Genomic DNA, 13,942 nt, shown 5'->3' with positions numbered 1-13,942 from the left:
AGCATATTTGACAATATAGCTGACTTTAACTTTTATTATTATTATTATTATTAGTCATTATAAGTGCCTTGCACGCTGGGTCAGAGAGTACAGTAATTTCATCTGTGCTGTATGTCATGCATATTAGCATATTTGACAATATAGCTGACTTTAACTTTTATTATTATTATTATTATTAGTCATTATAAGTGCCTTGCACGCTGGGTCAGAGAGTACAGTAATTTCATCTGTGCTGTATGTCATGCATATTAGCATATTTGACAATATAGCTGACTTTACCTTTTATTATTATTATTATTATTATTATTATCTATGTGTCCTGCGATTGGCTGGCAAACGGTTCAGGTTGTTTATTTCAAAAGTGTGTGAATACTCCCCACAAAAGCTAAATAATAGCCCCCAACCCACATAACTCAGAGTAGCTGTGTCAGCATTTTTTGGGGAGGAGGGTCCTTATTTTTCAGTAGCGTAGCATAATTCAACAAGAGCGTGACAACGACGTGCGACGACAACATCCAACTCAGTCACAAAGCGGCCGTGCATGTCCGCTAATGGCCGCCCCGGCTCACCACTTGTCACGCAGCTGCCCGACTGGATCCTTGAACCCGACACTCGGAGGCCTTTTTTTAAAAAAAAAAAAAATTCTAGCCGCCGCGTGATGCTATTACAGCGTCGATATGACACAGCGGCATTCGCTTCATGTCTGTTGGCATTTTGCCGGTTTTCGAGGTAATATCAGAGCCACGGGGCAGCGCCTGTGTGGAAGTTTCACATCTGACATTCACTTTTAATGCCATTTATGTGGAAAGTCTCTAAAAATAGAAGTTGACATGAACCTTATGGGTGGCCACCGAGACCCTTCCTGACCCGGCAATGGCAATGATTGAAAACAATACATGAAGAAAATGTATCATTCGTCTGCCTTGTGGCGTAGAAACTCATACAGTGATACCTCGGTTTACGAACTCCTTGGCTTACAAACTTTTCGGTTTATGAATGTTAAATTTATGAACATTTTACCTTGGCATATGAACTATTTTTCGGGATACACACGGAGCTGCCACAGTGAGTGATGTGTCGTTCGCGAACGAGCCCGTTCTCCTAACAAGAAAATGGCAGCCGACTCATTTTTGTCTTGTATTCCCCGCCCCCAGTCTTTGGTTAAAGCCACGTGATTGGTCAAGAACGCAGCAGTGAGGGGAGGTGGTTTAAACATTAAAGAGACAGGCAGACGACAGAGAGAGAGTGAGAAAATGGATTTCAACTTTCATAGTTCAAAGGCAGTAGACTGCAAGGTTAAAATTCCCATCAATCAGGCTCCACAAATAACCCGCAAAAGCCATCTGTACACTTGATGCCAAAAGCTATCAACCCAGCTAAACAGAACACAATTGATGAGGTACAAGGTAAAATTAGAAAGAAAGAAGAAGGCTACATTCCTCATCAAGTGTTTAATACTGATGAAACCGGCCACTCCATTCCATCAAGCCATCAATGACCATCACAAAGGTAAATAAAACAACTTTATTATACAGTACAGTTTATTTCTTGAATTATAATCACATAGCACATTTATTATACATAAAATAAGGTATATTTTGTGTAGTTTTCAGGCTTAGAAAATTAGAAAATTATGATTTATGGGGACCTGGGAACGGATTATTCTCATTTTAATGGTTTCCTATGGGAAATTAATTTTTGGGATAGACACTTTTCTCCTTACACACTCTGTCTGGGAACCAATTAAGTTCATAAGCCAAGGTATCACTGTGATATTAAATGAGTTGTAAACAGAGGTTTCAAGTTGTTGGAAATGCCAATAGCGGTTGAAGTTTACCGTCAAACTAAATGTAAAATAAAAGTGTGAATTTAAAACAACCAAATAACTACTGAAAAAAAGCCTCACTAGCTTAATGCTAGTCATTAAGCTAATAATTAGCATTAATTGTCATGGTGTTGAAACACTCTAAGACACTGGTGTCAAAGTAAAGGGAAAGCAAATAAAACCTGTGAAATTCCAATGTCGTTGCTAATGTCATAACAAAATTTCAAATTGTCTGACGTAAAACACAATAACTCATTATTTTTTTACTTCAAATTTGCAAACTAGTTATTCATTAACTCATTCATTGCCATTCACAAATTTATTCGGGAATTGAAAATATGACGTAGAGCGCCATTCCCAAATATGTTCAGCTTTTGTGTTTTTCAATGCTTGGGTGCCGATAAAGTGCTGGTCATGCCCTCTGGCAATGTTTTTTTCTTTTCCACAAGGGGGCAGGATTTCCCTTTTTTCTACGTTAGCGCTTTGTTCCATTTTCACCTGTTGTTAAAGCGCTATATGAACCAATATGTATGTTTTGCATTGTATTTTGGATAGCCGTTCTCATTTCAAGCTCATATAACTCCAGACCCATATAATTTAGGAATTAACTCTATATTTTTGATGAAAGGTTTCTAACGCTGAATTGAATGTTTATATTGTCCTAAAACTCAATATTCTGTGGGTCTTGGAATTCAAGTGACAATGACAAAAACCCTGGCACTGGAGTGGACACATTTTTGCGCATGTCTGGCAGTGAATGAGTTAATCACATTTATTGAAGGAAATTGGTACCGGTGGCTCGGCTGGGCCAGCATCAGAAAACATAAGACAGATGTTGCAACACTAAACCTTGCACTGAAATCCTAAACGTGAGTTGAAACTAAAATACAAAACACTAGCTCAGCCGTTTCTTCAAACCTGACCTGCATACCCCCCCCAAAAAAAATGTGAACAACTCACCGATGAAGGAACGTATCCTTCTTGCACTAGGATGCTTCGAGCACAGTTGTTAATGTGTTTGAAGCGGTCGGGACCAAGCAGAATCCCTCCATACCAACGGGACACCACCACCAGCACGTTTCGTACATCTAGAATCTGTAGAGAGAGGCAAAGAAAATGGAGATATCATCAATGTAAAAAAATACATTTGTATACTAATTGAATGTATAAATAAACAATGAAAGTATGTTTGTGTTTTATTTACTTCTAATTTACACTTTTGTAATGCTCACATTATTTTAACACGCACCACAGAGTCGCGAGTATGAACATCTCCCGATTTATGATTTCTGAAACTTAACATCTATGAGATATTAGAGAAATTGTACTAACTTTTTTTTTAACAGGCACATTTGCCAAAATGTGAGCTAGCCTTTTTCATAACATCACAGCTCACCTGTTTTCTGGGTTTGGTATGAGACGTTCTGCAAGTGGCATTGGCGGCAATTTCAGTGGATTGGCGCTGAATAAAATGTCAACCCCCTTGGATAGATAGTAAATTAATAATAATAATAATGCGTTTTATTTCTAAGCGCCTTTCAAAACTGTCAAGGACACTTTACATATTTATTATAAGTAATCTTATTCCACAAACTCAATTTTTAGTTAGGAAACCCTGGATTCTGCGGCATTTTCGAGTTGACTTCGATTTAAAAAATATTTAAATAAAGGATAAATCACACCATGCAGTAGAAAAGTGGGGAGGGAATAAAATGATAGTCATCAATCTAACTGCTTGTGATTTGATGAGCCTGATCTGAAAAAACGGTGTCCTATTTTTAAGAGCAGACTGAATTAAAATATATGCTGGCTAATTTGGAGATCTCTTTTAAACCCCCATTCCGAATTGGAGGCCAAAATGGGATACAGTACAAAGACAATCAAGCCCACATTTTTGGAATATGTGTTGTAATTTAAAATGGAACAACAGTGAATCGGGCTGTTGCCATAAACGAATCTAGAAAAACATCTACTTGTGATGAATGTATGTTGTTAAGATTAATTATACGATCACCACGGAATTACGAGACAAGCTAACAGTTAGCCAAGCGTATTCTATTTCTTCTTCTTTGTAATTTTAATTACAATTTATGCCTCGAGCCACGATAGTGCTGCCACTTACAGGCGAGTCCGGGTACTGCGTCAGAATGTTTTCCGCATATGACATAACCCGGAAAGCAAAGCGAATCTAATAATAATAATAATAATAATAATAATAATAATAATAATAATAATACATTTCATTATAAGCGCCTTTCAAAACAAATCTAGTCTTTTTTCTTCAGGTTTAACATCTGCCAAACGGTGCTTGACGTGATTGGAAGTGGTTCCACTGAATTTCTAACATTTGATCGTAAGGCAAAAAAAGAAAAAAAAAGTCGCAATTACATCCAATGATCTCATACGTGCATTGCATCAGTCAGTTTATCCATATCGTACGGTCGACTGTGTATCGAGATGCGTATCGTATCGACGACGGCGAAGAAAATGCACAATCCCCGCCATGTAACGAGCGGCGTTGAAAAATGGATTAAACTCTAATCCTCTCATCAAAGTCCCAGTAAATCGCTCATCATGATATCCTTACTGCTTAAAAACGCTCAACTCGCACAGTCCAGCGCTTCGGTCGGAGAAGTGGGAGACGGCTGCCAATCTGGCGACACATTTATTAATCAGAGCCTTCTTTTATTCATCGTGGTGCATTTGGATGCTCATAGGCGGCAAAAAAAGAAAATCAAGAATGAGGAAATGGAAAGGAAGGGTTGCTTGGAGAGCAATGAGATTAGAGCGGAACAGATTAATGCGAAAGCACTTGATGCAAATTGTTCCGTGGGCCGCGAGTGTCACACGGAAGAAGATGAACGCAAGCGTTTCCTCGCCGGGATGGATGGAAAGATACAAAGTGTCACTTTGAGACAAGAACGGAGCCTGTCTGCGAGTTTATGTATTGTGTATTCGGTGAGTCCTGGTTGTCCATTCGAACAATTTCGAAACCAAATACAGTGATACCTCACCTTACAAACTTAATTGGTTCCCAGAAAGTGTGTGTGAAGCGAAAAATTCGTCTTCCTAACATTTATTTCCCATAAGAAACCATTAAAAATGAGAATAATTCGTTCCGAGGTCCCCATAAAACACAAATTTCTACTAAATAAGCCTTAAAACTACACAAAATATACCTTATTTTAAGTATAATAAATGTGCTATTGGATTGTAATTAAAGAAATAAACTGTACTGTATAATAAAGTCATTTTATTTACCTTTGTGATCGTCGTTGATGTAGTTGCCTCTTGATGATATTCGAGTGAAGTTGCCGTGCTTTCTTGCGATAATACACTCACTCACACCGTCCCCTGTTAGCTGCTTTTCGGAAATCCAGATTAACAGAAGTTTTTCAACGTCTTCTATTGCCTGAGACCATTGCTTAGATAACATAGAAACACCCTTAGCCACATGTAGCAATGGTCGACTTAGCATTCTGGTATTGGGTCACACAAACGCACACCTCGTCCGACCGTAATTTTCTTTTGTGTCCTCTTCGGTTTAACACTAGCCTGCGGTGGGGTCTTTTTCGGTCCCAAAATAGCAAAAGTACTCCACTCGATAACAAACCATGTCTGCACTCAAAGAAAGTGGGTCAGCTAGTCAACTAGTCAGCCAGCCACCGTGGTGCTGAGTGGTTTGGTTCGTCCTGCCAAGAACTAGTTTGTATGCCAAGATTATATTCTTGCGAATTTAATATTTGTAAAGTGAAAAGTTCGTGAGCTAAAGCGTTCGTAAGCCGAGGTATCACTGTATGTGGAACAACCGAGCGAGAAATTCCCAGAACTCAACTTAAAGGACAACCGACGTCTCCGGACAAGTTGCGTCCATAATTTGTAAAATGGCTTCAAATGACTTCTACTGAGTGTATTTTACAAAGATTCCACCGCATATAGATATATTTTACGTTTTAAGACTCACACTGAATATTCCGGAAGTCTTGTTTTTGAGTTGGTGACGAGTCCTCACCCTACGTCACTGAAGGAACGCCCCTGAACGAAAAAAGGACACATTCCATCACGCCAATGCATTTTGCTGTACTTGTTTGGTCTGAAAACTTTGTGTTGCACCAAAAAGAGGCAGAAGAGGGCGACAAAGCTCCGTGTAAGGAATTAATCAGCCTGTGGAAACGGGCTGATTAATTCCTTACACGGAGCTTTGTCGCCATTTTCTGCCTCTTTTTTAGTGCTACATCCCCCCCCCTATTGCCTCAAAATGCCACGGAATACATTTTTTAATTGATTGCAAACATGTATGCTTTCCTCTTCAGAACTATTTGAATCATATTCATAACTGGATGAGTAACAAGAAAGCATATACTCCGAATCTGAAGCCATTGTTTTGATTCTCAAGCAATGCAAGACATCTTGGGGTGACACCACGAACAAAGGGGCGGGACCTTCTGAAAATGCCCAATTTGCAGCTCAATTTTTTTGCAGATTCTGGACACTTTAAGTCATTTTTATTGGTGTTTTGTATTTGACTAAAAAATATACTGCGTGTTTTGGGTATTTTAGATGCTATAAAACGTTTTTCTGATGTCAGGAAAAAAAAGTGATGTCGGTTGTCCTTTAAAGGTTATTGGTAGGAGTAATGTGCTGTATTAGAACTTTGAAAATTAGTTTCACGCCAGACCTAAAGTCACTTTGCTAGGTGTCATTCGTCAGTCGTTAACTCATGCGTAGGAAATCAAGACATTTTGATTGGATTGGATTAGCCTTTAATCATAATTATTATAAATTTCATTCATAAGTGCCTTTTAAAACTTTCAAGCCTTTATTAGTCTCGAAGTGGAGACATTTCAGCAGTCCAATTGGGGGTCGTATGAGGGCACATTGGACTGTCCTAACCTGACTTGTGACATGCTACTTTAACCTTTTTCGGCACCGCGGTTATTACAATGGACAGTTTATCATGTTATCAGATTTCCTTTTTTCGGATTTGATTAGCCTTTATTAGTCTCATAGTGGGGAAATTTACATTTTACAGCAGCAAAGTGATGAAAGGAAAAGGAAAGGAAAGGAAGAAGTAGAAAAACAAAATACAGGAGCTTCTGGAAATGCAGCCACTCTCATGGCGCCATTTTGAAGTCAAAAGAACCAAAAAAACAAAATAAATAATAATAATAATATGACAACACAAAGAGGCAGGCATTGAATCTTAAGCACTTCCTGCACCCTCTTTGTTGTATGAAGCAGTTCTAAATGAAAGAGGTGAGGATCAAAGCGTCCTTTTCACCAATGGATCAGGGACGTTATGGTGAAATATGCACGTCTGTTACAAGCTCAATGTTGAAAGCAAACATGAAGTTGTACCATCCATTGACGAAAAGAGATTGTCTCACATCTCCTGTCCCACGTAAATCCGCTTCAGTTCCAAGCCGCTACAGTTCTATGCCTTGTTGTCTATGGAACCTGTGAAAGGAACCCGATGTGCTTTTTTTTTGCCACAATTAAGTCTCACAGTAATTGTTTGTATTTGGGGAATTCTGCTTTCCAGTCGCCTTTACAGGAGATTAAAACAAATAGAGGTGTGAAACTCAAGGCCCGGGGGCCCAATCTGTCCCGTGACATCATTTTATGTGGCCCACGAATTAAATCAAACGTGTCAACTTTATTGCTAAAAATCTCAAGCAAAAAAAATCACTTCTCATATTTAATAAATAAAAGTATTTTCTTGGAAGAAATAAACTGCTGTTATTGACTTTTTAAACTTGGTTTCAGTCATAACGGCCCCCCCAAGGGAAACAGTAACTAAAATGTGGCTAAAAAAAAACAATGAGTTTTTTTCCTCCCTTTGATGAAGTCATTTGTTATGTTCGCAGTTTGTTTATCTTTACACATGAAGCTTCTGCCGATTAGTTTGGATGTATTTTTTTTTTCTCCCCAAAACAAAACAATTCTGCAGACTTCACAAATCATCATTTGGCTCCCCCCCTCACGGTTTTACATCATTGCAGTCCGACTTCAACATTTACTACGAAATGAAATCTACAAATCTAAAACATTTGTCTCATATGCATCTTTTTATTTTTGGAATACCGCACAAACAAAAGAATCGACTTTTGGAGGGGGGGCGGCTACACTGGATGTCATCAACAGACAAAAAGCATTGAGTGACAATTTCCTTTTGTCATAAAACTGCTGCTATGAAAACAATGCCAATCTCATGGGAGGTCTTCACTGTCTACAACTAGGGTGGAGACCCCCACCTCCGCCGCCGCTTTCAAGTCCTGCGAGGCCCACAGACGTACAAATCAAATGTTAAAGCACATTTGGCATCAAAGCGGCATAAAAAGAATTCACAATGCCAGTTCCTTGTTATTTCATGGACGCGCACATGCATAATGTATGAAATCCAAGACTTTTCTGGTATCAAAAAGAAAATGAAATGAAAGCGGGCCACGGCGTTAAAAATGCCGCCACCAAAATGGCTGACTTTGACCAAAGGGAGAACAACGTCATGAAAACCGCTCCTCTCATCACAATTGCGTCACATGGAGGTTGTTACCCCCACACCACCCCACCCGCTACCCATTTAAATCCTCTAACCTCAAACGAACGCGACCCCCGCGACCGCGCTCACTCGACGTGAACGTGACCGGGCAACTTTGGGGGCGAAGAAAACTTCTATCGTGACTTCATAACGAGTGCGACGCTCGCCTTCTGTGTCGCAGATCCACATTATGGCACAACAATTACTCGTGTGTGTGTGTGTGTGTGTGTGCAGAAGGTGATGAATCACGATGCCATCTGACAACAGCAGCCCGAAAAAAAAGGAAAAGAAAAAAAAAAAAAAAACAAACAACAGCAGTAAGTGTCTCTTTGAAATGAGGAATGAGAAGATTAATATCATCTCAGCGGCAGGGGTTGGGGGGGATTGTCATACTGCACAATATGCAAATGCAGAAAGTTGTGAAAGCACTCGTACATTGACGAAGAAAGTATGAATTTTCTTTTATTCTGTGCTCGAGCTAGTACAGTGATACCACAATTTACAAACCCCTTGGCTTACGAACTTTTTGGTTTACGAATGTTAAATTTATGAAACTTTTACCTATGCATACAAACTATTTTTCGGGATACACACGGAGCGCCACAATGAGTGATGTGTCGTTCGCGAATGAGCCCATTCTCCTAACAAGAAAATGGCAGCCGACTTTTTTTTGTGCTCTATTCCACGCCCCCAGTCTTCGGTTAAAGCCCCGTGATTGGTCAAGAACGCATCAGTGAGGGGAGATGGTTTAAACATTAAAGAGAGAGTGACTAAATGTTGCAACTTTGATAGTCCAAAGGCAGAGTGCAAGGTTAAAATATCCCATCAATCAGGCTCCACAAATAAGCCATCTGTACACTTGATGCAAAAAGCTATCAACCCAGCTAAACAGAACACAATTGATGAGGAACAAGGTAAAATTAGACAGAAAGAAGAAGGCTATGTTCCTCATCAAGTGTTTAAATGCTGAGGAAACCGGACACTCCATTCCATTAAGCCATCAACGACCATCACAAAGGTAAATCAAACGACTTTATTATCCAGTACAGTTTATTTCTTTAATTATAATACCGTAGCACATTTATTATACGTAAAATAAGGTGTATTTTGTGTAGTTTTAAGGCTTAGAAAATTAGGAAGTAGAAAATTATGTCTTATGGGGACCTAGGAATGGATTATTCTCATTTTAATAGTTTCCTATGGGAAATTATTTTTTGGGATACACACTTTTCGCCTTACACACTATGTCTGGGAACCAATTAAAATCGTAAGCCAAGTTATAACTGTAACGCTAAAAGTTCCAAAACCAAATGCATTATCCCCATTGAAACGAATCAAAATGCCTTTAATTTGTTCCAGCACCCAAATATACTTCCTCCTTTCATGAAGAAAAATAAAAATAAGTTTAATTCAGCTTTTTTTCTTTTCTTTGAAAATCACCAGACGATCTAAAGTAGGTTTAACAAACCACAATTGTTTTCCGAATGTACTCCCATGTGTGAATGTGTGTGCTTGAGGGCCGCTGCGTATGTGGAACTGTCGCGGCTTGGAATTGAAGCAGATTTACGTGGGACAGGAGATATAAGACAATCTCTTTTCGACAATGGATGCTACAGCTTCTTGTTTGCTTTCAACATTTATCTTGTAGCAGAAGTGCACATTTCAGCATGACGTCCCTGATCCACAGGTGAAAAGGACGCTTTGATCCTCTCCTCTTTCATCTAGAACTGCTTAATACAACAAAGAGTGACATTGACTTTTGACTGGCCACCGCCCACCAAAAAAATATGCGCTTGTACGAGCACCTAATGCACTTCTAGTGCATTACGGCTAGAATATGCATATGCGGAAGTCGACACCCTTTTTAAAGGTCAGCAAATTAGAGCGGAGTGCGAGCAGCGGGTTGTAAGGGAGGCCGCGTCGAGCTTCTTCCTCATTAACAATCATACTTTAAAAGCTTCGGCAGACTGTGGGGATGAACGAACCGTGAGCTTGGAACACAGACAATTAGGGAATAAAACATTTTCTTTTTGATACAGCTGGGAAATTGCACAGCGTTAAATCAGATTCCAACCTCCCCCTGCCAAAATCTTCTGAGTCTCTCAGAGGTAGCGGGCTGCATGTTAAACTACTCGTGCAAGAGAAGCACCTACCCAAGATTAAAAAAAAAGGACCCATTTTTTTTATTATTAATGTTCTTTGCTCAAATGTTCATCCCTGTGTTTTGAGCATGCATGAAAATCTGTGTGTGTGCGTGTGTGTGTGTGTGTGTGTGTGTGTGTGTGTGTGTGTGTGTGTGTGTGTGTGTGTGTGTGCGTGTGCGTGTGTGTGTGTGTGTGCGCGTGTGTGTTCCCGCTTAATGGACCGCTCACCTGCAGCAAATGGAGCAACCTGCCACCTGCTGCCGTCTCGCCGTCATCCTCGCAGTCCTGCAGGAAGCTGTTCTTTTCCTCATGGTAAATCCTAAAAAAAAAACACACACACACACACACACACACACACACACACACACACACACACACACACACACACACACACACACACACACACACACACACACACACACACACACACACACACACACACACATTCCTGTTTCAGTGGTTTTTGTGAGGTCCGGATAACTCCAGATAAGGAGTAAGGACCACCGTTGCTGATAAGTTTAGAGAAGAACTAATGTTGCATTTGAACACTAAATGTCACCTCATTTCCCACTGCAACTTCTTTAAGAACAAAGAAATAAAAAGTGAACTTGAAACTGAAATAACAGCAGGAGTGAGGTTTCTGAATGGGTACATTGAAAGTCCTCACCACTGATGTGAATTAGGTTAAAATATCATTTTACTTTTTGTGGTCTGAACTTTTTCCTCTCATAAACCACGCACACACACATAAACACACAGTGAGTAAAAAGTGTGTGTATCCAAGTGAAATTAAAATACACACACAAAAAAAATCATTTTAGGTGAATTTGTGAGGACCTTTCTGAAACTTTAACAGATCCATATATAGACCCTCTAGAAGCCTTTAGAATTAAAAAATTGTGAGGACCGGCCAAAAGGTCCTCACTTGTCAAAAATGTCCTCAGTGCGTATGGTATAAAATGTTAGTGGTCCTCACAAGACTAGTCATACAAACACACACAGAGTATAAAAAATGTGTTTGGTCAACTTGTCACTGCCAGTGACATCTGCTTTAAATGTCAGCAATTCCTCCCCGGTCGGCCAGGCAGTACTTCAGCAGCTCCACCTCATTAGAGCATCCAAGTATGTGTGTATGTGAGGGGAAAAAAATACACGCACATGCACATGAGACAAGCCAGGTCTTTCTTGACCTTTAATTGCGACATTTGCAGAAGAGGGAAAAGGCTGGCGAGTGTCACCGACCTGTATGCGTAGATGTTGTGAGTAGCGCTGGCAATCTTCTTGTTGTCGTAGAGTCGCTCCAATGCGGCTTTGACCTGTCGCCCGCGCCGGAAATAAAAACAAACAAAAATAAGGACGGTAAGTAAAATAAAAGTTCTTGCTTCATGGCAAAACATGGCATCCAGTCGGCGGCTGGATGGATGCATGGCTTGAGCAGCCTGCAGCTCTGCGCTGACGCGTATGCGGAATAGCCGCAGCTTGGAATTGAAGCGGATTTATGTGGGGACAGGAAATGTGAGACAATCTCTTTTCGTCAATGGATGCTATGGATTCGTATTTGCTTTCAATATTTAGCTTGTAGCAGACGTGCACATTTCACCATGACATCCCTGATCCATTGGTGAAAAGGATGCTTTGATCTTCTCCTCTTTCATCTCGAACATCATGTCACCAAGAGGGTACTGAAAGTGCTGGAGAATGAATGACTCTCTGAGTCTTTGGGTTGTCATATTATTTGTTATTTAGTTTTTTTGTTTTTGCTTTACTTTGTTACTTCCGGGTTGAGTGAACGCTTTAGGGGATCGTCATCAACTCGAAAACAAGAATTCCTGAATATTCAGTGCGAGTCTTAAAACGTAAACTATAGCTATATGCAGTGGAATCTTTGTAAAATGCGCTCAGTAGAAGTCATTTGAAGTGATTTTACAAATTATGAACGCAACTTGTCCGGAGGTGTCGGTTGTTCCTTAAGGCTTATTTAAGTATGATTAAGGCTTGTATAAGTAACCTGTATTGGTTTGTACTGAAAAATAAACCTTCAATAAAATATATGCTCTATAAAGAAATGTACATGTACAACTGGAGAGAACACTACATATGTTCTTCCAAAAAATGCTCGTATGTACCTTTGTTCGTAACTCGAATGTTCATACGTAGAGGAGTGTCTGGACAGGACTGAAACCCAAATTCAAATACCTACCCTTTGTTTGAACTGGAGAGAATACTGTATATGTTCCTACAAAAAAATGCTTGTATGTACGTCTGTTCGTAACTCAGGGAGTGTCTGTACAGGACTGAAACCCAAATTCAAATACCCTTTGCTTGACCTGGAAAGAATACTACATATGTTCCTCCAAAAAATGCTCGTATGTACCTTTGTTCGTAACTCGAATGTTCATACGTAGAGCAGTGTCTGGACAGGACTGAAACCCAAATTCAAATACCTACCCTTTGTTTGAACTGGAGAGAATACTACAGTAAAGTCTCATTATATCGATATTCAAGGGAGTCTGAAAAAATATCGATATAACCGGGACTATCGATATATCCGACCCTGTTTGCATGTAATTTTCTCCGTGCGTGCATAGAAATAGTATCGATATAACCGGGACTATCGATATATCCGATATCGATATAACGAGACTTTACTGTATATATGTTCCTACAAAAAAAATGCTTGTATGTACCTTTGTTCGTAACTCGAATTTCGTAAGTAGGGGAGTGTCTGTACAGGACAAAACCCAAATTCAAATACCTACCCTTTGTGTGAACTGGAGAGAATATGACATATGTTCCTACAAAAAAAAATGCTTGAGTTACGAACAAAGGTACATAACCTTTGTTCGTAACTCGAATCTTCGTAAGTTGGGGAGTGTTTGTACAGGACTGAAACTCAAATTCAAATACCTACCCTTTGTTTGAAGCCTTATGTTGACACCCTCACTCTGGCTAGAAAATTGTTTGAGTTATTGGAATGTTTAAAACCTTCACCCAGGCTTGAAACCCTAAATTGGAATTGCAACCATGACTGGAAAAGTTACTGACGCAAGGGCTTCATTTCCCCAACACCCGTCCGTCTGCGCCACATTGCGAATGTCTCTGAATAACGGTCATTCGTACTTGTCGGCATACGCGCACTTTGCACGCAGTCTCTTGATATCTAACAAATGACGATGGCGGAAAAAAGATACCACACTCCAAAAGTCCATTTCCGCTCCCACACACGCTCATTGTGCATGCAGATTAGAGTGCCACTAAGGGTACTAAACCGATACAGGAAGCAGTCAGCAAACGACAGCTGGCGGAACAAATATTGTGATTTTTTTTTCTCCCGAACAAGAGCATCGGAAGCGGAACTGAACACTTCCTGAACGTCGTAACGAGACGAGATGTAAATCTCACACTCTGTTACCCTGCTGCCTGCAAGAGGCAGCG

At 39.9% G+C, this 13,942-nt stretch overlaps 1 protein-coding gene across 2 annotated transcripts in view; it reads right to left on the bottom strand.

Moving 5' to 3' along the window:
* Nucleotides 1-13,942, bottom strand: part of impact (impact RWD domain protein) — a 30,187-nt gene that overhangs the window by 7,545 nt on the left and 8,700 nt on the right. Inside the window, exons 8-10 of one of the 2 annotated variants that reach the window (XM_089001468.1) lie at nt 11,750-11,823; nt 10,736-10,826; nt 2,786-2,920 (exon numbers count right to left, since the gene is read on the bottom strand). In XM_089001468.1, the coding sequence (XP_088857594.1) occupies nt 2,786-2,920; nt 10,736-10,826; nt 11,750-11,823 (300 nt within the window). Of the gene's footprint in view, nt 1-2,785; nt 2,921-7,139; nt 8,101-10,735; nt 10,827-11,749; nt 11,824-13,942 lie in introns of those variants that run through there. The other variant, XM_089001469.1, reaches the window with a different exon arrangement.

The sequence above is a fragment of the Hippocampus bargibanti genome, linkage group LG07 (assembly GCF_051943395.1).
Source record: "Hippocampus bargibanti isolate YZ-2025 linkage group LG07, ASM5194339v1, whole genome shotgun sequence".
Classification (NCBI taxonomy): Eukaryota; Metazoa; Chordata; class Actinopteri; order Syngnathiformes; family Syngnathidae; genus Hippocampus; species Hippocampus bargibanti.
The sequence above is the reverse complement of the archived record's forward strand: the minus strand, read 5'-3'. Positions and strand labels throughout refer to the sequence as shown.